Source organism: Trachymyrmex septentrionalis, unplaced genomic scaffold (assembly GCF_001594115.1).
Source record: "Trachymyrmex septentrionalis isolate Tsep2-gDNA-1 unplaced genomic scaffold, Tsep1.0 scaffold108, whole genome shotgun sequence".
NCBI lineage: Eukaryota > Metazoa > Arthropoda > Insecta > Hymenoptera > Formicidae > Trachymyrmex > Trachymyrmex septentrionalis.
This window is the reverse complement of record NW_017304207.1, coordinates 39,343-66,502: the sequence shown is the minus strand read 5'-3', so window position 1 is coordinate 66,502 and position 27,160 is coordinate 39,343. Positions and strand designations below refer to the sequence as shown.

Below are 27,160 nucleotides of genomic sequence, written 5' to 3'. Positions count from 1 at the left end.
TAAGTATTAATTACTAAAAATAGTTGAATATTGGTCTTCTATAATTTTTTTCTCAATACTATCAATTTTACAAAAAACCTACAATATAAAAATTGTTTATTTTCTTTTCATAGACCTCTAAAGAATTTTTTTTTTCCAGAATTTTTTATCAACTTTTTAGTACTGCATTTTCTTATTTTCATTATCATGAGAAAATACATATTAAAAAATTCTGAAAAAATTCTCAGAACTTTATGAGAAGAAAATAAACAATTTTTGTCTCTTACAGTTTTCCTGTAAAGTTGATAGTATTTGAGAAAAAAATTATTAAAGACCAATATTCGGCCATTTTTAATAATTAATATCTTGTTAACTATTGCGAAAATTGCAAAATGTTATAAAACTTTTTTGTTCCCCTTGACCCATTCCACGTCCCCAATGCAGCTCCGATCTTACTTAACAGACACCCTGTATAGAAGAAATATATATATATATATATACATATATAATTGTTATATTTTTTTACATTTTCAACATATATTTCGTTCTTTTTCATTAAAAAAAAATAAATAAATAAATAAAAACGGGGGTTAGATCATCCTTGCGGGAAAGTCTTCATTTTCAATGATGAAATCGCGCCTCATTGCGCGGTATTGCAAAATGAATGTCTCGGCTTGATGGTAACCGCGTTACATCGTCGAGGACCCGCGTTATTATATGCGATTCAGAACTCGTTATAGTCGTCAAAGACCTCTCGACGTCGGCAGGATCCACTTGCAAGTGATTATCCACCGGCTAGACTTCTGCTCGACGATGTCGACGAGAGGAGCGTTATCAACATGCGACGGACATATCTCGAAAAAGATAATCAATCCGTCCGCGTTGCAACATGCCCGAGCGATAAAAGCTGCTTCAAACGCGATGCGTTCACTCGGGAAATATTCGCTGAACTCAGGGCAAGCGTCCCCGCAAGCGATGGGGTAACGTGTACATCTTCATGATGACTGCATTGTAATTGCACGTGATGCAGTCAAATTTGTCGCCTAATGACGGCAGTAATTTCGACAGGTAATGCCTGGAAATCCGGAGCGTGTACGCGTGCATTCCTCTCGCGCGGATTCTCACCGCCGCGCCAGTCCGTGATAATATCCGCGAGAGAATGTAATCTTCCTTTCATAATCTCACGGATACGGGTTATATTATATTTCTATGACGATTCTTGTATGTGTATTTGAGGTGAGCAAAATCCAAGGAACACGCAAAGAGTCGAGCGAGAAAATAAAAAATGATTTTATTCTTCACTATTTTAACCGTCGATAAACGGTGAAATTTTTCAATCAAAAATCATTTTGACTTTCATGATGTCAAAATAATGTTATTTTGACTTTCTCTCGACTTGGTGCGTTTCCTTGGGAAATGATTGTTCAAGTTTCGTCGGACGGTGGGACGGCAATCATGAGATCGGCGATGGGACTTTTACCTGGGCTCGCGAAAAGCTGAAAAGTCTTTCCCATGAGAGAAAGACAGAGAGAAAGGAACGGGAACGGTGAAGCAAGGCGAGCCGGTGATCGCGTAGTGGGACCAACAAAGTTACCTGGATCGACAACAGATACTTTTCTCAGCAGTAACCATCAAGACACCATGACGACACGATCACTCGCATCGTCCCCGACGCGACGACCGCCGACTGTCGGCCTAATCACTGTGCTCCTCCTTATCACGGTGGCACGTAAGTGATCCTCTCTCGAGCTAACCATTAAACTTCGACTTAATTAATTTCGAAAAAAAAAAAAAAAAAAAGAACGAAAAACGTTCTCTGTCTCTCGACAGACATTTGATAGCTCGACTTAGCGGCACGGTCGCGAAAGCTCATTGAGCTCCGATTTGATTGACGAACATACATATTTAGTGAAATCGGCGGATTCGCGCAAATCTCGCGGATGAGATAAGTTTGGATGAAAAGATCTCGCGATTGTCGCGAATCGTTTATATTATATTTTTATTGACAAAAGTTTTTAGTAAGTCAATTGAAGGTAATAGCAAGCCAAACAACGCAGTCTAAAATTGTGACACAAGATGCCTTTAAGTCGTCTTTCAGGCGCGAAAAACTTCTTATAATTTGTAGATTTTAGACACTCTTTACTGTCTGGGAAGTTCCTATTAAAAGTTTATTGGATTTTATGTATTTGTGAAATCTCTCACGAATCCAAATTATACGCTCTCTCTGAAATTTTGAGAACGAATTGTCACTTTAAACAGTAAAATCTCACTGTAAAAGATTGAAAATTGAGCCACTCTTTTTCAAGACTTCAAAGTGAGATTCTGCTTCGAAGAATTTAGAATAAACGTTGATCGGGAATATGAAACAATTACAAGGAGACTGAAATGTTACGCTTGATTCTGCGACTCTCATTCCGTGGTTCATTAAGCGATCTGTCCTTGACGAAAAGTGAGGGGATTAAAGATCTCGGATTATCGTACAAGTTTGTCGCCGGGATATTATCTTCGCGCCAAAGTGCCTGAAGTTACAAAACATATAAATATATAATTACGCAATGAATGATGTACCGTTACTCATCGTTGAGCTTCCATAAAGTCTACGTATATTTCGATGGATTAATTGTACAAAATTTTAACTTGGAAACTATCGCCGAAGAGATTTCTATCGCATTATTCGAAGTAATCAGGATACTCGCACGCGATTTCGCAGGCTGTTTCCTTGTCCACTCTACTTACCATCATCTTCGCGTCCCAGGACGACTTCACGCTTCGTGTTTTTGCGCGCACCATTTTAGCGTATACTTTAGAAAGCAAAGAGAAATTACGTGGTGCTAAGTTGCAATTAATAATCGCTCGATCTAAAAACCAATATTAGTATAATAGTTCGCCGGCTTTGTGTTCGCCGTAATGGAGAGAAAAAAATGTGATTAATCGCGCGGAGAAATTCAGTTCTTTTTTTTTTTCAAGACTGCCACGCGGTCGTAACATTCTTGTCGTAGAAATGTTAAAATTTGATTCGCGTGTCTTGTGAATTTCAATGCTAGATTTTTTTCAAACAGAAGTTAGAAAATGAATATTTTGTTGGCAATTCGAAAATTCATATTAACATCATATTAACAGAAGATAAATAGATAATATTAATATAATATAAAAAAATAGATAATAATATTATAATAATATATGATTTACAAAACAACATTGCATTTAAAGTTTAACGTGACAGAAGATATCTTTTTCTAACGCTGATATATATGTATACGATTTTCAGAACGATACGCGGGAATTTCAATAAGACAATAATGATTGTTAGCGATCGAAAAATGAGAAATTAAAATCGAGTTGGGATCTGCTGTTGAAATTGATTAATCCCGCAGAATTCTTATAGAATTCCAATCGGTTTCTGCATTCTAGAAATACGATTCGTGTGTAAATAATATAAGACACGTGGGATTTATAAACTGAACGGATCTCTCAGATCTGTGTAAAACTGAATGCCAAAACTTGAAGATCTAAAGTCGCGAAGTGACGGTGGCGGATGAAAACGAAAGGGCGATAACACCACGAGCGGGCCTCTTGACATTTCCAGGCTTCCAGGAGGTGAAAGTGGGAGCCGGATAACCGTAATTGGCCATCCGTATATAACACAAGTTCCGAGTCAGCAATGTCGTAATAGCGTCTGCGAATATAGTCGCCAAAATGTTCGCAACGCGAATAATCTCATCGAGATACGATAATACTCGAGTCACACGAAACGTTACGGTCGTATTATTCCTTTATTAACTCGCAAAGAGTGGAAATCACGTCTATTTAAAAATGCATTGTTTCCTTTTACGTTTTAAAAATATTACGATAAGTTAATGTCTGAAGAGGGCTCAATCCGGTAGCCGAAACTTGTAATTGATTTGAATTTAAAATGAATTTTTTTAATTACATTTTTTTCAATTTTACTTTTCTTTATTTGTAATTTATTCTTTTTAATTGTGTGTGACAATTTAAAAAATATGCTTGACTCTTACTTTGTTTATTGTTATTTATTTTGTATAGGAAGAATCCTTCTATCTGTTAAATAAATACATTTTAAAAACAGACGCGATAATCAGACACAAAATGCGATAAGCGAGAGTAATTCTTAAAGTCTTAAAATTCAATATCCTAGAAATTCGACGTTAAAGAAATAGTAAACTATAAATAACGATAACATCATGACAATATATTCTGCGCAAACAAAACCTGGGGCTATAAAAATAAATAAATGATAACATTTTATTTCTTTTTAAATTCTGCATATTTGCCGCATATGAAAATAGTCAAAGATTATCGTGACGTGAGAAATTTCTAAGGATGTAAACTTGTAATTTGCGCGATTTGCGGAAGTGATGATAGTATACTTTAGAATTTCTCTCGTTTCCTTTTTTTTTTTTTATAGAGAGAGAAAAACTAAATCTTTTATTCATTGATTAATTATTATTCATTTCAATTATTATTATTGCTTCCACTTGTTTAGACGCATTATCTTTAAAATTTAACGTTCTTTAGTCCTAAATTTAAATTCCTGAACATTTGTCAATCACGCGAGTTATATCCTGATTAAGCGCTGGGCACTGCATCGCGCTCTTGAACATTGTCTTTCTCTAATAATTTCTTTTTTTCAAACTGATAAATGTCAGTTTCTATCCAATGTACTTTAATGTCGGTTTAACGTTTTATCCAGTTTCTAAGAATTAGAAAAAAAAAAATCAGAGTAAGTTAGGCCAACAATTATAATGTTAATCTATATTACAATGTAAGAGTCATAAAAGGATAGTGCAAAATAGGCAAGACTCATTTAGTCATTCAGTGATGGATCGTGAAGTCAGTAAATCTACTCAGCAAAACTAAGATCGAATCGAGTTTCTAAAAGAGCGAATTGATACTTCGCTGAAGCATTCAGGTGAGCGGCATCCGTTTCACGATACGATGGAACGAAGCAACGATACAACATTCCCGCTTCGAGTCCTATCAATCCTAACATCTCGAACGCGCTGTTGCTACGTTAGTAACATTCTGCAATCCGTGTTCGTCGAATCCCTCGCGGAAATGTAAATGCAACCGCGCGCGACCTTGATTATAATACGGCGCACCACGCCAATCTTCGCCGTCCTGACGTTTCTGGATGGATGATGGCCAGTTCCTACTAAGGAATTCTAACGGTGTCCGGGGCGAACGAAGGGTTCGATTTAACGAGGTATACCTCTATAGAGTCAATGTAACGTAAACCAGTCGTGTCCGATCCAACGATCTGTCAATGGAAACGCGCGGACTTCACTTCGCGTTACTTATCTAGCACACGTGCGATACGAGTGTACAAGCATGCGACATTCGATGTATCGTTATTAGTACCTCCTCGTATTTTCTCATGTATCCCACTCGTACGAAGAATCGGTTTTGCCGATGAGGTATCTAAAAGTTTAGCTACATACAAGTCTGAAAATTATTCTGTTGGATTATTAAAGTAACATAATAATAATTATATTAGGACTCTCTCGAATTTGAAACGATGCAGAAAGGTAAATATAGTAGGCTGAGAGTCAGCAATTATTTAGTGAGCAATCCATATTGGATTGATGTCTTCTTTATTTTGAACGTTTCGACTCCCTTTGGAGTTCTCCTCAGTAAGAATGATGCAAGTATAATTAGTTCACGTGTCTAGAATGCTTAAGTCACTGTTAAAATAATCATGCAAGACGCTCAAACTGATGAGAACGTCAGAACTTTTTGCAGCTCATCTTGCTTGAGGTTCCAACGTAATTATTTTGATCTACATAATAACGTTATTTTTAGATTTCTAGTTAAATTTTTAAATACTTTAGCAAAATTATTCTTTCCGTTCTTTGCTGTTTTGCTTTTTTGCATTCTCTCGTATTTATATATCTTCGGTTACGATGCTTATTCACCTTAGTTTTGGAAGCTGAAGACCTGAGAAAATCCGCGATTAAAACGAGCTCGAGTTATTTGAATTCGTTTCAATACGAATGTGAAAATACACTACGTTCCGTGCCACTTGCTTCACGAGATGATTTCTTGAAGGTTCGAAAGTAAGAAAGATATCACACAAATGGGGGGAAAAAAGTTCCAAGAAACGCTAATCGTGACTGTTATGGGCGAACCACATCGACGCGACCACAAACGATTCGCTTCGGAGGAGCCGGAATGCGTTTCGCGGAATCCAGTTTTGCGTACGGGAGCTGTAACGATCTACACCGAGCGGCACAATCAATCGTTCTTGACAATTTATTCGCGAATTCGAGAAGTTATACGGCGCGGTTTACCGTTATCCGCCGTACCGTACTTGGGAGTCTCTATCAGCTGATACCCGGCCGGTACAAATGGGATGTACCATTCTAACGAACCCAATAAACTCGCGTACATATTTTATACACGCGCATTATTATACGCGGTTACCGGTTCTATCTCTATGTCACGATTTCCCGCAGACGGCTGTCTTCTAGATGATAAGACGTAGCTAAATGACGTGCGAATACACCATCGACGTACAGTATACCAGATGAAGCATTCACTGAGAAAAGAAATAGCCTAAATTTAAATAAATATTTATTCGAATACTGGCCATTTACTTACAATAAATAAATATTTACTTGATAAAAAGGAAGCGATTGTTAAATTAAATTAATGTTTTTTTTTTTGTACGAAATAAATATACCTTTATATTTAACAAATATTCAGTTTGGTACTAATTCGAATGAATATTTATTGAAATTCAGGATATATATACTTTTTTCTCAGTGTAGCATCGAGATCGTCCTGACAGGCCCAGAAAGAGATGGAACAATATATGGGTTTTATATATTTCTGATTATTTTATATTTCTGTTTACTCTCTCCTAAAACAAAATTCAATCAATAGGACAATAGTAGAAAGAGAGTTCCGTATAATAACATTTCTTTTCGGATTTGTCAAGCTGAAAGATCAAAGAGCTAGATTTCGCCGCGTTAAATACTTGATGGATCGATTTGGTGATACAAGTGTTTTTTTTTCTTTTATCTTCGTTACTCTCTGAATGTCGAGAAGGATAAAATCGATGTTTGTGACTTGTATCACTAAATGGAAAGCACCCACTATATGTCGATGTGAATGATACATGTATGGATATACATTCGTATCTTTTTACCGTACGAGAAGACTGCGTTTCCACGGTCGGGAATTAGACGCGCCAACCGAGAGTTACGTCAAGGCCGATGAAGTTTGCCTGGCTGTTGACCAGTAATTCATCGCATTAAAGCATACTTCCGCGCTTTGTCACATTTCTCACTGCTTCGCGACTCTGTATAATTAGTTTTCTAAAAATACCCACCGTTAATTTGTTGGGCTTTCAGACGGAGTCCGATGAAGGAATATTATTTCGAACGAGAAATTTCCACGATACATAAAATCGCGCTTCTGTAACTTTGTTCCCTTTATGCGCAATACACGCAAGTAGGCAAAAGTAGTCTTGCTTTTCCCAGTAATCGGATGCGCAGTAATGTCACGTAACTCGATAAGTGGTCGACCGATTATTCAGTTGCAACATTATTGTACCGTAATTGTTATTTATTTCGCTACACACAATTATGTTAATCCCCCGCAGTTTATCACTTACTGTATTTGAAATAATCGTCCGGATGCAGAACGCAAAACAAACGGTAGAATGTATTCAACGAGCTTTGATAAGGGCATTGGAAGCTATATTGAAGAGAGCTATATGAAATCGTGTTCTGTTTCGTGTGATTTCTTATTCCGAGTAATACACAATTATTCCATTATTCGTTTGTGCTAGTTACTTAATGGTAATCGTGATTATGAATTTCCTTTTGGCAGAAATATGCAGCGGAGCATATTATGGAAAATTGATCGGTAAGCTGTCTGAACTTCAACATGGCGTGAGCGGTGAGGTTTACGCTGTCGACGCAAGGACGCTATTTATCAAGGATTTCACCTACGATGGCGAAGGTCCAGGTTGGTACATCAGCGTTGCAGCGCGGATTAATCTCTTCTCTCTCCGTAATCAATCATACGGAAGCGAATTATCTTGCCTGTCACCGTCAGTTATTCAACTGAAGAAATATTTTTTCATCATTCGAATTTTAATATCGAGTAATTCATGTGTTATTCTTATACGATTGCGATACGAAATAATTGGGATGATGTAACATAAGAGAGATGATTTAAGAATAACGCATTCCTATAATTTCGATAATATTTTGAAGCTATTAGAAAATCGTAATACGAGTAAACTTTAATTTTATCAATTATAAAGAATTGTAGGGTTAATTGAAATTAATCGTGAACACAAAGGATAATTACGAGACGACACAGATTGATCGTGTGTGTGAATTGCATATTATTTAGATAAACATCGTATAAACGTTTCAACTCTTTTTTGGGTCATCTTCAATTAAACTTAATTAACAATTGTGTAATTAGTATAATTAATTAATACATTAAGCCTTATGAACAGAATACACTGTACAATCGAATACAAGCAAATAGTCAATTTCGAACTTTGTGAAGTAATTTCACGCAATGACAGGCAGATAAAAAAAACCATTTTGTAAAGTACTTAGAATATTGAAGTCAATTTTCACAGTATGTATCGCAAAATTAAATTTTTAATGTTTTAACAGTTCAAAGAATGGCGATCTCGTAAAAATCGTTATTAATTTCATAGCCAATAAGTATAAAATATGAATGAAATGTAACAACGGATGTCTTCTGATAATGTCGCACGGATGTTTTCCAGTTATCTCTGAGTTGTGAGAAAATTGCGAGAAAACTTTCCCTCGGCTTGATAGGCTGACCGCGATCGACTTTTCTGCCGGAAAAACTTTCCCAAATCTCTCTGGCACGCGCGTTCGTGACGTGTTAATAAACTGCTCGAGATACTCCGTTCTCCATTAATGGGATATATCTAGATGTTTATTAGAGCTTCACAGTTTGAAACCGTGTTAAATGTGTTTGATATCTTAACGCTTAAACGAAACCGTTCGTCGTCATTGACGGCAGAAATTTGTTGCATAAATTTTCTCTACCGGTGTTGTTAAAAAAAGTTTCGATCGATAAGATCGATGATAAGAGTGTCGTTCTTTTTAGCTGCCTTCTTTTACGCTGGAAACAGCAAAGGTCCGGGTAATAACGGGTTCCGAGTACGAGACGAACGTGGAACGTAAGTAAACCCGATAATATCCTGTCTCTCTCTCTCTCTCTCTTTCTCTTTCTCTCAGTTTCTGATCAATTTCTGTCAATTAAACGTAATTTAGTAAATTATAATTGTAACAGCTGTATAATTGTCGAGCGAAACCTTCGTCGATTTTTAAGCGATTGTTCTTCCTCGATTATCGTCACATTAATTTCTCCTTTCGCCCAACAACAGCACGAGCCTCCTTAAACGGTACCGTAAGAAGGACATCACGCTGACCTTACCGGACGGCAAGACCTTGAACAACATTAAATGGTTTTCGGTCTGGTGCGACGAATTCTCGGTAAGTAACGGATGTAAACGATCGTGACCTTGGCTCGCGCGATATCGGCTATATGTACTTGCTCGTCCACCGGGAAACCGGTATCATTTTCTCGAACTACAACTTTCACACTCGTGCGAACTTAACGGCCGCCTGAATCCGCGTGTCAAGTGAATGGGAGACGGCATGCGTAACTTGATGAAACACCACACGCGGTCACCGCGAGCTTTGCCGTACGCGTCCGGGATTAGATTACAGATTACTCTTAATAGGAGATCTCTCTCTTTAAAGAGATCTCTCGAATTCGTTCATCTCTTCAGACGCATTGCATTTTATTTTGTCATTGAAAGAATCGCAACTTTCCCTTTTCCACGTAGCCCTCCAAGGGACGTGATAAAAAAACGTCCAGAGGACGTCTTATGTGTTCTAAGGACATTCTCAAAATGTTCCTCGAACTGTGATTACGTGAGCTCTTGGAAAAGAGAATCAATATGTTTTGTCATGAGCGAAGGAATCGTTTTTTTTTCCGTTTAGGTGAACTTTGGCGACGTCAGGATTCCGCGAGGCTTCGATTACCCGAAACCGCAGAAGCTGAAGGCATTGAGCGGCATACACGGCGTCAGTTCGGAGCCAGTTGTTATCGTGGACGCACAGACTCTTCTCATACCTAGATTTAGTTATGACGGGGAAGCACCTGGCAAGTCTCTCTTTTTTTCCGTTAATACCGTATTACTTTAGGCCTTGACATTAATGATAAGTTACTGTCGCAACGCGTTTGTGTAATCGTCGATGTTTTATGCAAAATTTTTATGCGGGAATTCATTATGCGCGAACTCTTCTTTTTGTACAGTTTGTTGGATCCTCGGCACGATGCAAATTTATCCCTCTAGCTTTTCGCGGAAACCTGTTTAAGAAAAAAAACTCACAAATATCATTCGGATTACGTAAGGTTCCGCACAATGGACAAAATATCAGGAGAATATATAGACAAGTAAATATTGAAAGTTGAAGAAATAAAAACATTCAGAAGAGATTAAACGTAACGCACGCGTGGATTGTTCGATCTCTATATTTCTTATTCTGTAACATTTAATATTTACTCCTATTTCTACTCTCGTGAATTCGTTGAAGTGAAATCCCACTCTAGAGACTGAAAATTGATTCAGTCTTGGAAAAGAGCAGTTCGATTTTCAGTCTTTAAGAGTGAAATTTCATTTTTTGAAGTGAGATTCACTCTAAAAGTTCTAGAGAGTGTTTTATCCATTGTATCCAGGGTCTAAGACTTCCATTCGAAGATCGACAAGTGAATGTAAAATTATTTTGCAGATGCCAAGTTCTGGGTAGGCGCCGGTCCGACCCCTTCGTCGCAGGGTATTCGGGTGCCCGACGAGAATGGAAAGGAGCAACCGTTGCGTCGTTACGATCGCAAGACAATCGTGCTGACGTTGCCAGCTGATCTGACAGTTCACCAGCTTGGTCACTTTGGGGTATGGTGTGAAGCCTTTGCCGTGGACTTCGGCCACGTACAGATCCCGCATAGCTTGAACATACCACCATCCCTCAAGATGCTGGGAGTTTCGCCACAGGTATGTGCCAAATGTACTTCTCACAGTTAGTGTATCTGATTATAGTATACAAAAGGGAGAATGGGATGAGTAGGGACAGTAGAGAATTAACCACAAAGAGAAGTTCCAAAATTCTCAAAAATTAATATTAAAGACAAAGTAGGTACTGGGAGTTAATGGAAAAATCGATACGTATATTATTTTCCTTACAGTGAAAAAGAAATTTGCGAAGTTCGAATAAATATTGGTTTAGATAATACAAATTTATTATTAATACAAATTACAATTATTCAAATTCCGTGACAAATTTTTTTCAGTATGTATTTCACTTTAATAAAATTCGAATATTTCGGCCTTTATCAGTCGCACAATAATAAACTTTGTCTTTAATATTAACTTTTGTAGTAGAAAAGTATTATGATTAATTAACGCTGTAGCTTATGCACTGTTCACTTTATTTAGAATCCACAATGATTACGCAATCGTTCAAAATCAACGGTATTGTTTTGATTTCTTTTACTTCCGACTACTTGACTACGAATAACCTCTGACCAAACTGACAGCGTGAGAACGCTATCAACTTCGCTCACTAAGAACATTCGGTATTACTCCTATTTTTAACGACGAACGGCACGGTTTCCTTTAAACTGATATTTAATTAAAAAAACAAGTATATATCAAATTCGCGTCTCCTCTACACCTTACCGTTTGACACTTAGATGTTTATGTGAACACGATGTGTTTGGAAATGTATTTAAAGGAAAACGAGGTGGACACACGAACAACAGTTTCACTCGAGAAAACGTGACTCTGACTTGCGAGCCAATTTGGCAAATATTTCAAGGCAGCTTCCTCTCCCATGATTCTCCTATTAAAGTCTTTCATCAAGCTCGCCAAGCGCGAGCTGTGTAAAACCCCAGCCTCTTGCAAATCTCTGCTCATGGATAAAAAAAACCCTGTCTCTGTCCTTGTGTTGCAGAACGTGCATCGCGGAGGGCAGGGACAGTCGGGGGCGTTAACAAGCGCATACGAGGTTTCCTCTTTCGCTTCCTCATCGCCTTCCCCTCTCGCTATCTTCCCTTCGTTCGCGAGCTCGCTCTCGCAACAGCATCAACGACCGACGACCTATCGGCCGCTCCTCCGTCGGGACGATCAGGTCCAAGTAGTTCAAGCCGTGGATCCTCTGATACCCACGCAGGCGGAGGACCTTCGTCAGGCGCAGTCCCCCGCCTACGCATCCGTCGCTGATGTCGCGGGCTATCAGGAGCAATTTTATCGCACGGCCGACGTAGCGTCGCCGACATCGTCCCAGTATCATCCTCAACCGTCGCCGCGATCGCGCACCCGCCTAGCCGAACCGCAGCAAAATTCGTACGCGAGGCTCTTGCATTTCCAAGGCGACAGGCGAATCGACTCGTTCGTGCGTTACTAAAACGCGTAATCACGTTCTCGAAAACTTTCAGAGTGAGATCTCATTCCGAAGAGTGAAAATTCTCTCCTACGGAGATACGTCGGAAATTGTACCGCTCTTTTTGCACCACCAAAATTGTACCACCGGCTAGCTCAATTTTTGCTATTCAGAGTGAGATTCCGCTCGAAAAGAATTTAGAGAGAACCTATCGATCAGACATGCCCGATCTCTCACGCCCCGGTCTTTTGTTCTGTGCAAAAAGATGTTCCTCGTTCCTCTCCCGCGCGCCTTTTTGTTAAGACAAAATTCCGACCTTGGAAAACTACGAATTTTCCAGCACCCATCTCGAAGTTTCATCACGTTTTGTTTTAAAGAGCGATATATTTTAATATATCATTTTACTGATTACAATTACCGCACCACTTTGCTTTGTGTAATAGGAGGATTTTTTTTTTAAATTCATCGGTTAATCAATCGCATTGTGCGCAAATGCAGCCTTATTGCTACGTAAAAATTGTAATTTGCGCGTAATGCGATTGAATGAAAACATTCGTTTTATCTCAAGTTATTATTACAAGTACTTTTATTTTTCCCTTTAAATTGTGGTGAAAATTATTACAGAAAATAATTTCTCGTACATATCCTTCGTAAAATGTACACCAAAATTTGGATAACTACTAACGTTAAACTAGAAGAATGAGGAATTTCTTAGATGTCCATTTTTGCTTTAATTATTATCTTATAATGTATCAAAATTCCTTTTGCAAAAACGTACTCTCTGGAGAGCCTCGAATTTTTTTACGTATGTATATACCTACGCGGGTGATATATAACATAACACGTATAATATATATGTATATATACATACATATACACACACATATACGGTTCACGCGCGCATGTGTGTACTATATTTTTGATATTTTTGTACTTATTTTCTATATACACATTATGTATTATACATCAAATAAAAAGATTTTTTACAATTCTGAGCTTTCCATATATCCCCAAGCATGTGATCTCAACAAATAATAACTTTAAGCATTAATTATCATCTATTAATTAACATTATTCCACATCTTTAATTACTTGTTGCTCTAAAGAGTTGTTCTCGCGTGAAAGTTAAACGGAGTGTAAATAAATAAATACGTAAAATGAGAGAGAGAGAGAGAGAGAGAGAGAGAGATGTACAGCATTCATTAAAGTACCGATTAACTTTACGAGAACGACTTTACAAAAAAAAGTAGTCTCCAATGTCGGGTAAATTATCGATAAATTTAGTTCCGCTCGAACGCGCATTAGCGGATAAAGATTGGACGATGTGATTTCAGTCGAAACTTAACTGCGAGGTTCTCGAGGACAGCTTAGCTTTCGAGGTGCGGTGGGCCGTGGCTGGAGATAGCATTGTCATCCAACTAGTCGCGAAGCTAGGTAAATATAGACAGCCACGTTGAAAGAGCCGTTGGCTTCGACAACGGGCGAAGAGATGTCCGAAAAGTACAAAAGGAGCCGCGGGAAGACGTCTAACGTCAATGATCTCTAACGTGAAGCTCTAAAGATCGAATTGTTACGACAGATGACGGACAGTACATGTCCTTCGGATTGTCCGCCGACACGGAGAAGAGCGTGATGGTCCCTGGGGATGTCACCGTGGCCTGGGTCGACAAGCAGACTCTACAGGGATACGCCATTGATTACTTCCTTAACGCGAAGTCTCAGTGCTCGGGACGTCGTGGTGCCTGCCCAGACAGACGCATACAGGTATTTTCCAAGGAACGCACAGAGGTCGACGAACCAAATGTCAAAACGAATTTATTTTGATTCCTAACGTTAGAAATTTTCTAACAAAAAAGATCGTCATTTTGACTTTTATATGACGGCAAAATAAAAATCACTTTGACTCGGTGTGTTCCTTGGGTTATAAACGAAAGGTCAAACGCGCTTAATATTCGCTCAATATCAAAGAGATTGAGGTTGAATTCGATTGATCAAAGTAAAATTTACTAAACTTTCTTTTCTTTCTTCAGAGATTAGTCAATTTCAATCTCGATCTCTAGTCTGATACAGGCATAAAACTTCGACTTATAAGATGCCACGATTATCCGGAGAAACAATATGTTTCTCCTTGAAATGTACTATTAAGATATACACTATCCAAGTGACTCGTTCTTCCGCAGGAGAACACGGACTCGGTGCGGCTGTTGAACGCGGCGATGGTGAATGGCTATAGCATCGTCACGTACCAGAGACCGCTGAAGGCCAGTGACGAGTTGGATCTACCGATACTGACGAACGGATCGCAAGCGATAATCTGGGCCATCGGGCCGCTAAACGATCGGCAGGAAGTCAGTTTCCACAGCCACTATCTGAAGACCGATCGGTTCATCGAGTTCGGCAGACCGCCCGCATGGAATTGTCCCATGCCGGATCAGGAGCTTCCTTATGATGATGCTAACGAGACAATAAGCAACAATCAAGTGAGCATTGAAGCGTAATCAAGCATAATTAACACGTTGAAGCTAAAATAATTATATTCGCGACCGGTACTTCACTTTCAGAATGTTTAGTGCTGTCGAAATTTTTTTAAAATTGCTTCGCTAAGGTAAACGTACCAGTGTCCGGACACTTACACAAAATTTATTATTATTAATTTTAAATGTTTTTTTTTATTACTGTATTATGATTTAATTATATTTAAAAATTACAATTAAATTATGTTTTAAAAAGCGTATTTGGGACCATTATTAACTTAAATAAATAAAGTATTATGTTAATGTCCGGATATAGATACATCTTACATGTCCAGTCACTGGGACTGGACAGTATCTATATCACTTGGAGAGTTACACAAAACTTTATTTATTTAAATTAATATTAATCTCAAATGCCTTTTACTTTAAAGACAATTTAAATTAGTTATCTTTTTTTATTAAATATCTGTTTATATTAATATTTCCCATTGGCATACTAATTTTCTTAAGACAATTACAGTGTTCGGCCATTGACGCATTCTATTATTTATTTAAACATTTTAATTAATAATTGTTATAAATGGGTTCAAATAATTTTTTCCTTGCCTAAGGGAGTCTTGAGTTTTCAAATGAATACAAATATTTATATTAAAAACCTTTCTAATATTATATAAATTGTATTATTTGTGACAACCTATACGCTAAAACGTCCGGCTATTGGTACGTTTATCTTAAACAATAAATTTTGAATGCTATAAGTAATTAGATAATAATCAAAGTAAAAAGGATTTGTTACTTTGTTATGGAAATATATCTCATTTAATAATATATCACGCAATATTTTATCATTTTTATGATAATGAAAATTCTACCGTAGAGTGACACGATAAGTTAAACTCACTTGGGTCAATTCTAAGCAGAATCGTAAGACTCGTAAAACGTGTTCTCGTAAAACTTGTAAGAACTTACGACTAATATTCTAATTTTGTGCATGTATCGTAAGATGTACAATTATTCGTAAATATAAACACTTAAAAATTCTTACAAGTTTTACAGGAAATATGTTTACGAGCCGTACGATTTTGTTTAGAATTTAGGCATAAGTAACATGTCAATTGTCATACGTTAAAGTCGCAGTTTAAAGTCAAAATTTAATTGAGTTAGGGGGAAATCATTCATATATTGGTGCATAACAAAAGAATGTTATTTATATTTTAGCATGTCGTATTATTTTTTGGAAAATGTATTGAAATAGCTCGCCACGAAAAGGCCGCAACGTGTAGCGGCGACTCCTGCACCGGCTCCTACGAATGACGCTTGGGAGATACCACCGATTCAATGTTACGAGCCGGAAGACGGTATTTTCTACGCACAAATGGGACCCACCGGAGGAAAACACGGCTACCCCGCTATTACTGGTAATAAAGCGTAGGGATTAATGTAACACATTGGGGGTGTCGTCTCTTAATTCGAATTCCAGAAACTTTATTCCGCGTAACACGATATGCAAAATTGCACGTGTATCACTGCATTGAACTATCACCAACAAGAAAATCGATTTCTTCAAATAAATACAATTCACAAATTGAAACAACTATTACAGTCGGCGGAATTTCAGCAAATTTCTCCCGGCACAAAATTCCCGGCACAAAGTTAGTAATTTTAACAAAACAATTTCAACATCGACACCGCCATTTCATAAACACTTTAAGTTTTATTAGCGTAACTTTACTTTTTTTATGCAGAAAGTAAAAGTACATACGGATTTTATTTCTTTCTGCGATCTTTATCACGTAGTTTTGGAGATTTAGGACACATTTAAACTTTCGCGAAGCTAATCAAAATTCGCACGGCACTCAATCTGCGAAATGATCGCGAGAAAGTCCTTGCACAAATCACAAGAAAGCCGCATCGCATCTGTACTCCAAACCGGTCTCCGCTTCACTTTCTCCAGGTCACGTTGGTTGGGGGATCTCTTGGTATATCAATGGATTACTGATACCTGTGATCAATGTGGTGCGGGGCAGGAGATATACTTTTGTCGTGGAAGGCGGTTCAGATCCCGACGCTCCGGCGCGTTATCATCCATTCTACATCACAGATGACCCGATAGGCGGGTATTATCACAAAACAGCTGAGGAGAAAGCGGTAAATCTCGTCTTGCGTGCAAAATATTGTCGAAAATAAGAATGTCAATTCTGCCAAAATGTAGATTCGCTATATTTGTATTATTTCCGCAAAAGCAAATGGCTGAAAGGAAGGTACGCGTTGCCGTGTAACTTCGATCGAATCTCCCTATCGTTATCTAATTATCTAATGCCCGTTCCACCAGTAATGCAGATTAATTTTCATCCCAGTCCAATTTATTCCTTCATCTTTTTCTAGATCGAACAATTCGAAAAAAAAAGACAAAGAATAAATTGAACCAAGATTTAAAGTCAATCTATATTAATAAAAATGGGCATGAGCAGCGTACTTGACGCGAAGAATGCGCGAGAACTATAAAATCGCGTGTTATCTGTAAAATATTATAGATAACACGCGAATGATAATGGCTGTTCACTCTCTGATCTTGACAGAAAGTAAAGATATTCGCGGGTGTACGTCGACAACGCGGCAAGACCAACCCCACCGGCGTAGGTCGCCTCTGCAACTGGGTGCCGGATCAGAATCAACCCCCCGCGGATGAGTTCGCGTCCTTCGGTGCTTATCAGCGTACTCTGACTCTCGAATGCGATCACGGCGAGCCGGGCATCGTGGAGTGGACGCCCGATGAGGATACCCCCGACACGGTGTATTATCAGGTAATCTGTGCTCATATCTGTGGTGCACATCTGAACTCGTGTAAGTGGCAACGCGAGAAAAATACCAGAGCGCCCTCGACACTGTCGGGATACGATCGAACCTATTCTGTAAAGCTTTTACAATTTCCTCCGATGACAATTTTTCTTACAATTTTTCAGAATTTCTATATAACTTTCTCACATTTTTTTTTATACGAATCGGAACACTTCTCAGAAAATTTACATTTTCTTCGAATTTTCCATGTATGTTAATTATGAAATATCATAAGATTTCTAAGATTTTTGGTAAGTATAAATTCCGATGAAATGTTATATTATAGAATTTGAAAAATTTAAAAATATTTCTTAAAAATTATGGGACAAGAAATTTCAGAAGCCACTTGTATGAAAAATGTTCGCAAATCGAGCCATATGAAGCCATAGCCATGGTTTCTGGTTTCGCAGAAAGTAAACCGAAATTTGCTAGGTAGTTCCTCTGCAACTAATTGTGAGCCTCTGTATAGTCTATATTGATATTCGCTCGGTTGTACCTACACTTATACATATATCTCATAAATAGATCTTTGATTTTGCACGCTTCGATCGAGATTCTGCATGCTTTTTGTTTCTAGTGCTTCACGCATCGTTACCTAGGCTGGAAGATCAACGTTCTCGACAACTGCGACGCAAGCGAGGCCTCACCGGCGGCCAGCGAGAAGCGCGAGGTGTTCACGGAACCGGATCAAGGTCATCAGGACCTGGAGTACGGCGCTAGTATTTCCGTGCCGAGCAAGGTAACGCCAACGGCGGAGTTCCTTCATCAACAGCATGCCCATCATTCTCATCGCGAATACGGCCACCGTTACCCTCATCATCATTCGACGACTAACAGCAAGTTAAGCGTCTCGCATCCTCAGCTACTAACGAACGCCAATAACAATTACGATCGCTTGCAATCACCATCATCGTCCGAAACCTCATACGAGACACGTCCAAGGGACGCGCAACGCGTTGACGAGGAGATCCTGCCGCAGCAGAAGCAGCAGAAGTCGCAGCAACACCGATCGGCTACGATCGTTCATGAATCGCCATCATCTCTTCACGCTGGAACTCATGTCGCAGAGCTCGCGCGGGAGATTCAGCACACCGCCACTAACCAGGAATTGTCTAACCTCATTGCAGATCACCAACGACCATCACTGAGCCATGGGACAAGGTTGCCCTACGTAACGGCGGCCGTCAGCAACACCCAGCTACCGTTCTCCCGAGCGCCGCATCATTACGCGAGCAATTATCATCACTACGTCCGTCATCAGCTTCCTTCGCCCCCTTCTCGTTATTACCATCAGCTCGAACCACCGAGGACCCAACTGATGATTATCCGCCGGCCGGTGACATTAACGCGCCGCCCAATGTTGCAGACGTTACAGCAGGCCGCCAATGTGATAACCACGGGCGCGTTATCGTTGCCATTTCCGTTCCCCTTCGGTCCGTCATCCTCGCCGCGACCGATCCTCATCGAGCGCAAGAAATCCGTTTACCGACCACCTGTCGCAATAGCGACGCTGAAGACGACGCCGAGGACGATGGCCGACAAGGCGTCGCCATCGTTCGAGAAACTCACGACAAAGATCGACACGAAGCAACGTACGAAATTCGAGGCGAAGATAGGATCGGATTCGGACATCACCGAGAATCACTTGGGTCCCTCCTGGAAGCTTCTGAAACCCGCGCGCAACACCGGCTTCAATCCCGATTCCATCGTCATCGAGAGCGGCTTCAAACCGATCATCAGAAATGTCTTTGACAAAGCGCCGGATGTGACGCAGAAGAGAATGTGGCAGGACGGGCAGCTGAGGAAAAACGGTGATTATCGTACAATCGATGAGTTCTCGCCCGTTTTCGTACCGTCGCTGCCCGTGACATCGTCCACGATCGACGGCGGCAGGAAGCGGAGGAAGAAGACACCCTCCACGCGTTCCCCACCGCGTTTCGACGATCTCGACGACATGGAGATGGCGGCCGATCTCAGATTAGACACCTACTACCTGCCGCCAATCGGGAGGACTAGGCCGGAGGAATTGCCGTCACCTTCCTCCTCCGGCGTCCTAATCACCTACGATGGTAAGAAGCTGAGTGACTCCACCGGCCTGGCCAGGTCCGTTTCCGATTCCGAGCATCGCCACGCCAAGGGCCACTTGACCTCGGATATTCTTAGTAGAACACCGCAGTTCGGCAAGTACCAGGGTGAGCTGCCGCCGCCGATCCCCGGGGAGATGCGTGCAAACGGCTCGACTCCCCTTTCGCACGGGAAGAAGAACCGTCTAGCGGCCGTCGATCTACCGCGTCGACAACTACCGAAGACGAGCACGAGGCTGAAGCTGGTAGAGAGGTCGAAGAGATCGCCCCTGGACGTCGGTCGCACGATGTCGAGCGTAGACTTTCAGCATGATCGTCGGGAACGCGACCGGATCGAAATGGTGAACGGCGGAACGCGCCTCGGCAATCTCGGGTGGGTCGTTCTAATCGCGGTTCTAATCGCACGTCACGCGATCTGAGAGATCGGCGACCGACCTCGTGTCCTCCGACGAAGGCGCGCCGTATCCTCGACGGGACGTCGGAAGGGATTGGAAGACCGTTGATCGTCTTGAGCACGCCCGCGTGGCTCGCGACGGCACACAGGATCGTTCGGGAATAGTAGACGATATACTCTCCAACTGCGTTAACACCGGGGAAGGCATTACTAACCACTGAGAAAACCCGCTGGTTTCCTATACAGTAGTACAATCCACCTGTCAAGCTCGCGTCTCGCATCTCTGGTACTTCGATCCGCTCTCGATCGTGTTCTGCGCGCGGCGGTCATTAGCCGTCGAACACTGATTTACGTTCCTTCCATTGAATTCCGGACACTTTCATTTCCAGACATTTCTATAGTGCTCTTAGCTATTGTATTGTTTGGAAAAGGAAGTAGTATCTTACATACGTTAATCTATGCACGCGTTTACTTTCTTGTTCCGATATTAACGGAGTTATGTAACTTATTATGTCTGGCATCAAGATTGTTATTACATGCAGAGATTCTGTATGTGATTATTTAAAAAAAAAAGGTCGCATAAAATACAACGGAAATATGTAATAATAAAATATACGATGACAGACATATACATATATATAGAATTGTTTTTAATAGGTTTAAACTCGAAAATTATGAAATCACGAAATTATGAAACTTTAAAATTACTAGTTAAAATCTTAGATTTCGAGGAGAGCGTTTGCAATCAATAGGGAGATATTGTATATTATACGTGAGTACTACGTTCAACGCAATTAAAATGAGTAAAAATCCGTGGCAATAGCCTGGAAATTGCAAGTTTATTTTTATAATTGCAATAAATCTATATTTTCTGATATCGTGACATTAAATGCATAATGATAATTGATACAATTCTAAGGAAAGGAAAAGTTTGCAATTAAACCAGATAGAAAAGCAGACGCGTGAAAACCTGATCGAGTTTCAAAAACGCCGGCTTACAATTGGTGCAGGAGGCGTTTGCAGCAACAGGTACTTGTTGAGTTTTGCTGGCATATTTTTGTAAATAAGTTAAAATATTTGTTAATAAAGGTAATCTCGACACATAGTTGTCTCAAGTTGTTGTGTGCACTGCCCTGCTTCTAGACACAATCGAGAAAAGCTCGATCTATGGATTCTACTTTAAAATAATAGCCAAACTTTCGATAAACTTTATTCTTTGCTTCATTTAAATTAGACTTTAATAAAATTAATAATTTAGAACAAAATTTAGTTTCAGATAAATAATGAAGAATTAAATATTAAAAGAATGTAATATTGAATACTGATATATATGATATATGTTATACACATTTCTGTAAATGAATTTAACTCGAAAAATGTATAATTAATGCCGTTTTCGTTAGATAAATTTTTACAACAAATAATTTTACAGAATTTTTTGTCGTGGTATATTTTATCGCAGATTTTTTATCGCAACAAATTGTATAAGATGAAACATTCGTAAATATGATAATAAGCAATATTTTATTGTATATATGAAAAAACAAGTCTTACAAAACGATCAACACGCAACTAGTGTGTACACAACGTTAATATTATTACAGTATACGAAAAAAAACCGATAAAATAGCCACTTGTCTTGAATTAAAAAAAAAAAAAAAAGGATAATTTGTACGATCTCTAACTATGCTAATCTTCATTTATTATATATTGCACGTAAATTTACGATAATTCGTACTTTTACAAGATGTTCAAGTAGGGATTTTAATATATTTTATCTATAAGAAGAAACAATAAAAAATTCTACAGATATAAACATTATTTTCCAAAGTTTCATTAATTTGACCGCTGCAAAAATATGAGCTGCAATAAAACACACACATACATCCATGTCCGCACGCACATCCATGTCTGCTGCACGTTTAGCGTTCACGAGCATAAAATGTACATTTCCGTAATTTTGCGTAATTACGCAATTACTACGTTGAAACTGTAGTATCTTTTCGCGAGAGAATGATTTTAAATTAGCAATCTCCATCGACAAAGTTTCAAACCAGTTACCATTAGGATATTGCATTATCAGACAACAAAACGATGATGTAATCCACAAGTATTTGTAATAATGCAAATCTTCGATTATTACATTAAAGATTTTTTATAATTTCCTGATTAAAAAAAAATTTAACGATCATTCCAATAAATAAGTAACTAAAAAGAAAAGATATTCTTTATGGAAAACAAAACAAGATATAAAATAAAGGCAGCTATAAATTTCATCATAATATAATTAAAAAGAAACAAATTTTAAACATATTTTATAAAGTTTTTTTAAATAGAATAATGACGTGTAAAAAATTCTTCGACTCTATTTCGATGTATGTCACACAAAATATGTAAAAATAATGAATGCAATTTCTCGTTGTCGATATGACAATCTGATATACGACGTCGGTGACTGATTCAAAACTTAGAGTATGTATATATATATGTATATGTATGTATATGTACACACACACACACAACACGCACGCACACGCACACACACACACACACACACACACACACACACACACACACACACACACACACACACACGAATGTAATTCGTATCGAACAGCTAAATGGTAAAACACTTTAAACGCGGAGAAATTATTATTCTTAAAAACACGATCAGCAACGCATATATATTTACACATGTTTATATATATTACAGGATATGCTATCCTTCATTAATTATACAAGTCTAATAATAAGACAGGTTTGAACACTCGGTTAATTATTTTTCTACGATTTTAAATAATGTACAGATTTTTATACACCCAGTATTACCTCGGTGATAAAATTTATCTTTATAAATGATCGATAGTTTTTTTCTATACATATAATATTGTAGATTACTATTGCGCTATTGCATATGTACGACAGTCGATTAATTTCATATTTTATCGCGTATCTGTAATTCGATTAGATGCTCTTTTTATCGTTAGATATGTTATACTGCATCCTCGAAAAATCGACAGAAAAGCATGTTCTAATTAATAAACATTATTTTGTTTAAATTTTCACTTACAAAAGTACTATAAATACTAAAATATCTTATAACATTGTTATAATATATTGAATCATCACTTTCTTTTGATGAAAATTGGAACATAACTAAGATACATAATATGAAGATTGTAATGAAAATTGATCAAAGAAAAACACATTTTTTCAACATATTCTTGTAGAGTTTCAGTATACACAGTTTTGAATTCGACTTAATAATTTTTAAATTCTTTAAAAAATGCCACTATTTTATAGCGCTCTGTTATCAGACATGTTGTATGTCAATTTAATATAATATAATTGAATCTTCATTTATTATAATCTGTTAACGCATATTTGCGTCAGACAGTAATATCGGACAGGTACAATGTGTGAAAAAGAAATGAGAAAGGATATTCCGCATTTTCTACTATATTAACTTTTATTAGACAAACCAAAATTCTGACGACTTAATAAAGTTACAAAATAACTTTAATGTAATGCCAATTTCTAAAAATATGATCAAAAAATTTATTACATATTTAGACATTGCGTGAGGCATAATATTTACAACACGATCAGTCGTTGTATTTTTTATATCGACACACACACACACACACACACACACACACGCACGCACGTACGCACGCACGCGCGCACACACACACACACATGAATATATACATGTATATGTATATAATATATATATGTATACCCAAATGTGCGTGCATTCTTCATGCACAAGTGGCACTTATTTGATTAAAAATTTGTCCCGAAGAAGATAAGTAGTTTCTTAATAAACTGTGCGTCAGACGAGTAGACATGGAAATTTTATTTTATCCTTCTCCGTAAAGGAAGTAAAAAAACATTCGGTATCTCAGCAATATATTGTATAACAAATCAAAAATATATTTCTTTTTTTTATTACTTAGAGACAGCTGATATAAATATTCATTATATGAATATTTATATTACTTGTCTATACCGTACATTACATTCCTACAAGTTTTCTGAATAGTTAATGTTAATAAATAAGGAAAGTTCTTTTAAAAGATTTTTAACTGATACATACTCTTACGTCCAACATATTTTTGAAGACATAAGATCCCCTAAATTGGTAGATAGACAAGTTTCTGCGTAATTTACTGATAAAATTATAAAAAAGCTATATATTTTTTTATGCAGATACAAAAATACATATTTAAAGAATTCACGTGATATCCACAAACGAAAACATATTTAAAGAATTCACCTGATATCTATAAAGAAATTAAATTGATCCAGAGAATAGTTTTCTCCACGAGATAATTTTATTAAATAATCATTTTTTTATATATAAAAATGATCTACATTGATGCATTAGCATGTACAGATTTAATTATTCAAATCATGATTTATATATATGTATATATATGTATATATATATATATATATATATATATAATATGTACATGCATGGTATATTTAATGGTTTTGGAATAAAACTTTTGATATTTTGCGCTTTATATTTGTAGATTATATCAAGCATGCGTTCAAGTTTTTAAACAAAATTGTTCAAAACAATATGCTATAAAACAAATTATTTGCAAGTTGAATAAATATGCAGGATTGGTAAATATATTTCATCGTGTTTTATGCGAAAAGATAAAATCGCCATGAATAAAGAAAAATACTTTTACCTTTTGTTCGAATGACTAAACAAAAATAAATTATAAAAAAAGTTAACCTGATATAAGCAATAATAATACCGAGAAATTGATCACGTTACTATAATAATATGATTGTAAGAACGTAATTAATGTTTTTTGTCCATTTTCATCGATCATATGATTATCATGTTTAATTTTAATAAGCGATGAGATTTTATATTGTTCATTTAATTCAAACGTTCTATAATGTGTACGTATGAATCACACACTGTCACGAATTACATGGATATGCAATTAAAATATAATGAGAACTTTTCCTTTCTTTTGAATGCTAAATATAAAATAAATATTGCAAAACTTTATCTCTTCTTTAGAAAGTATAATTAAGTAGAAAATGTGGAACCGCATACATATCTATACATGTGTGTATCATCATGCTGATATATAATATGTATATATTAAATATAATAACATTAAAAGATATATATATATATATCTCAATTAAAAATATAATGTAATTTTATATATATAATCATATAAATTATATAATATTAACAAAAAGATTTTCACACATTGCATAGTCAGCGTGATCTTGTACAAAGTGGCAAAATATATCCATCTACCAAGAGACCGATTAATGAAAAATAACAAGATGTCCAAAGTAATTATCCATTTAGCTAAACTACCGGCTGGTGCCAGACAATCTTGCCGCTGAGGCAACCGGATACGAGCAGATAGTGTTTAGGTGAGAATTTTGTGCTAACAACAATATCGGAATGGCCAATGTGTGTTGCTAATTCATGGAGCTGCACGGACTCGTTGGCAGGTGGAACGCAATTAGATAGCTCGGTGCAATCACTCGAGAATGCCAATAATCGTACTCCATAACCAAATGGCGAGCATATCAATCTACCATCAGCCGAGAAGCAGAGTTCCTTGATATAACCGGAACCGACATTGGGCTCCTCAATGTAATGTGTCAACCTGGGCGTATTCTGGTGGATCTTGTGATTCCTCGGTATCGCGTACATAGTCTGCAGATTCTGTCGGTTTTGCAAATTCTGCACCCGAGTACGATCACCGATTATCACGACCGTGTGAGACGATCGAGGAAGATTCACGCTCACGCCGTTGTTCGATCTGGGGAGCCAGTCTCTCCTTTCGGCACCAGGATAAAACTGTCTCTCTCGTTCCCTGCGAAGTCTGGCTTCCCTGATTGCCACGAGTGCCTCCCACACATCAGTCGTACTCACATGCAATTCTACGTTGCCACTGGTAAAATTGTCAATCATATTACGCCGCCGCAAGTCATTGAGCTGAGAGTGTGGTCTGGGAGATCTGTACTCCCGTGCATCCCTTTCAAGGGCAGATACATCGTATGGCGAATTGTCGTTATCATCGTGTTCGTCGTCTGGTCTATCGTCATCGTGAATCGCATTTACTCTCGAATCGGCGGCGGCACTCGTACTTGAACTGACCTCGACCATGTCGAAATTCGTTCTCATCGCGTTTCTATCCGGACGCGGACTCCTCGATTGGGAACGCAGATTTCTGCGTGTCGTTACCTGCCAGCTTGTTCTCGACGATCTAATCGATGACGGCGCGGCGTCCGTGGACACGCGGACAGGTGAATCAAACGAATTCGATCTTACATCCGACACATCGTGAACTATCCGGGCACGATTTCCATTCTCTATCACAAAGGAAGACGTCATGCCCGAACGCGATGATTGCGACTGAGGAAAATCCTCAAACTCTTCTACGTTTAGACTCGTTAACCGGCCCTCCTCTCCCTCATTGACTTGTTCCATATTACTGGACGCCTCGCGTTCTTGTATGTCGTGAATACAAGTCCACTACAGGATAAAACGTCGATGAGACTTATTAAGAGATAGTAAAGGGATAATACATTGCGCGATTTAATACGCAAAAACAAACCTCCGATTTTTCTCCACTGCTGACATTTCGGGATAAAGCGCACCATCCTTGCGGGTGAATTTGTAAACTGGATATTACCTCAGCGTCGTCGCCTATAGGAAAATCGGTAAGGAACTCTACTCTATTGTGAGTACGAGTGTGAGCAAAGAGATGCGTGTAAGATGCTGCGACTGGTATGGTAGTCTGAGATAACTGCATTAGCCTGTACATATTTGGCTGCAAAAATAATACAATAAGAACGACTGAAAGTTATTAAGTTTACAAATATTAAAGCGTAATTGGAGAAATAATAAATACCTTGAATCCTGCC

At 38.1% G+C, this 27,160-nt stretch overlaps 2 protein-coding genes across 4 annotated transcripts in view; one reads left to right on the top strand and one right to left on the bottom strand.

Moving 5' to 3' along the window:
- The first annotated feature begins 1,491 nt into the window (after positions 1-1,491).
- LOC108747870 (protein Skeletor, isoforms B/C) lies at positions 1,492-20,850 on the top strand. 3 transcript variants are annotated; one of them, XM_018485771.1, is made up of 14 exons: positions 1,492-1,708; positions 7,834-7,971; positions 9,106-9,178; positions 9,386-9,494; positions 10,008-10,170; positions 10,800-11,059; positions 12,018-12,458; positions 13,781-13,880; positions 14,026-14,210; positions 14,627-14,926; positions 16,176-16,338; positions 16,875-17,068; positions 17,500-17,724; positions 18,336-20,850. In XM_018485771.1, the coding sequence occupies exons 1-14, from the start codon at positions 1,492-1,494 to the stop codon at positions 20,259-20,261; spliced, it is 4,494 nt and encodes a 1,497-aa protein (XP_018341273.1). In that variant the 3' UTR covers positions 20,262-20,850. The 3 variants fall into 3 exon arrangements, with proteins under 3 accessions (XP_018341273.1, XP_018341268.1, XP_018341259.1); XM_018485766.1 differs by lacking the exon at positions 12,018-12,458 and having other exon boundaries at positions 1,605-1,708; positions 18,336-18,497; positions 18,886-18,987; XM_018485757.1 differs by lacking the exon at positions 12,018-12,458 and having other exon boundaries at positions 1,605-1,708.
- Positions 20,851-25,502: 4,652 nt separating this feature from the next.
- LOC108747449 (DDB1- and CUL4-associated factor 10) overlaps positions 25,503-27,160 on the bottom strand; it is a 3,380-nt gene continuing 1,722 nt past the window's right edge. Inside the window, exons 5-6 of the mRNA XM_018484917.1 lie at positions 26,851-27,066; positions 25,503-26,768 (exon numbers count right to left, since the gene is read on the bottom strand). Of these exons, the coding sequence (XP_018340419.1) occupies positions 25,590-26,768; positions 26,851-27,066 (1,395 nt within the window). The 3' untranslated portion in view covers positions 25,503-25,589. The remainder of the gene's footprint in view (positions 26,769-26,850; positions 27,067-27,160) is intronic.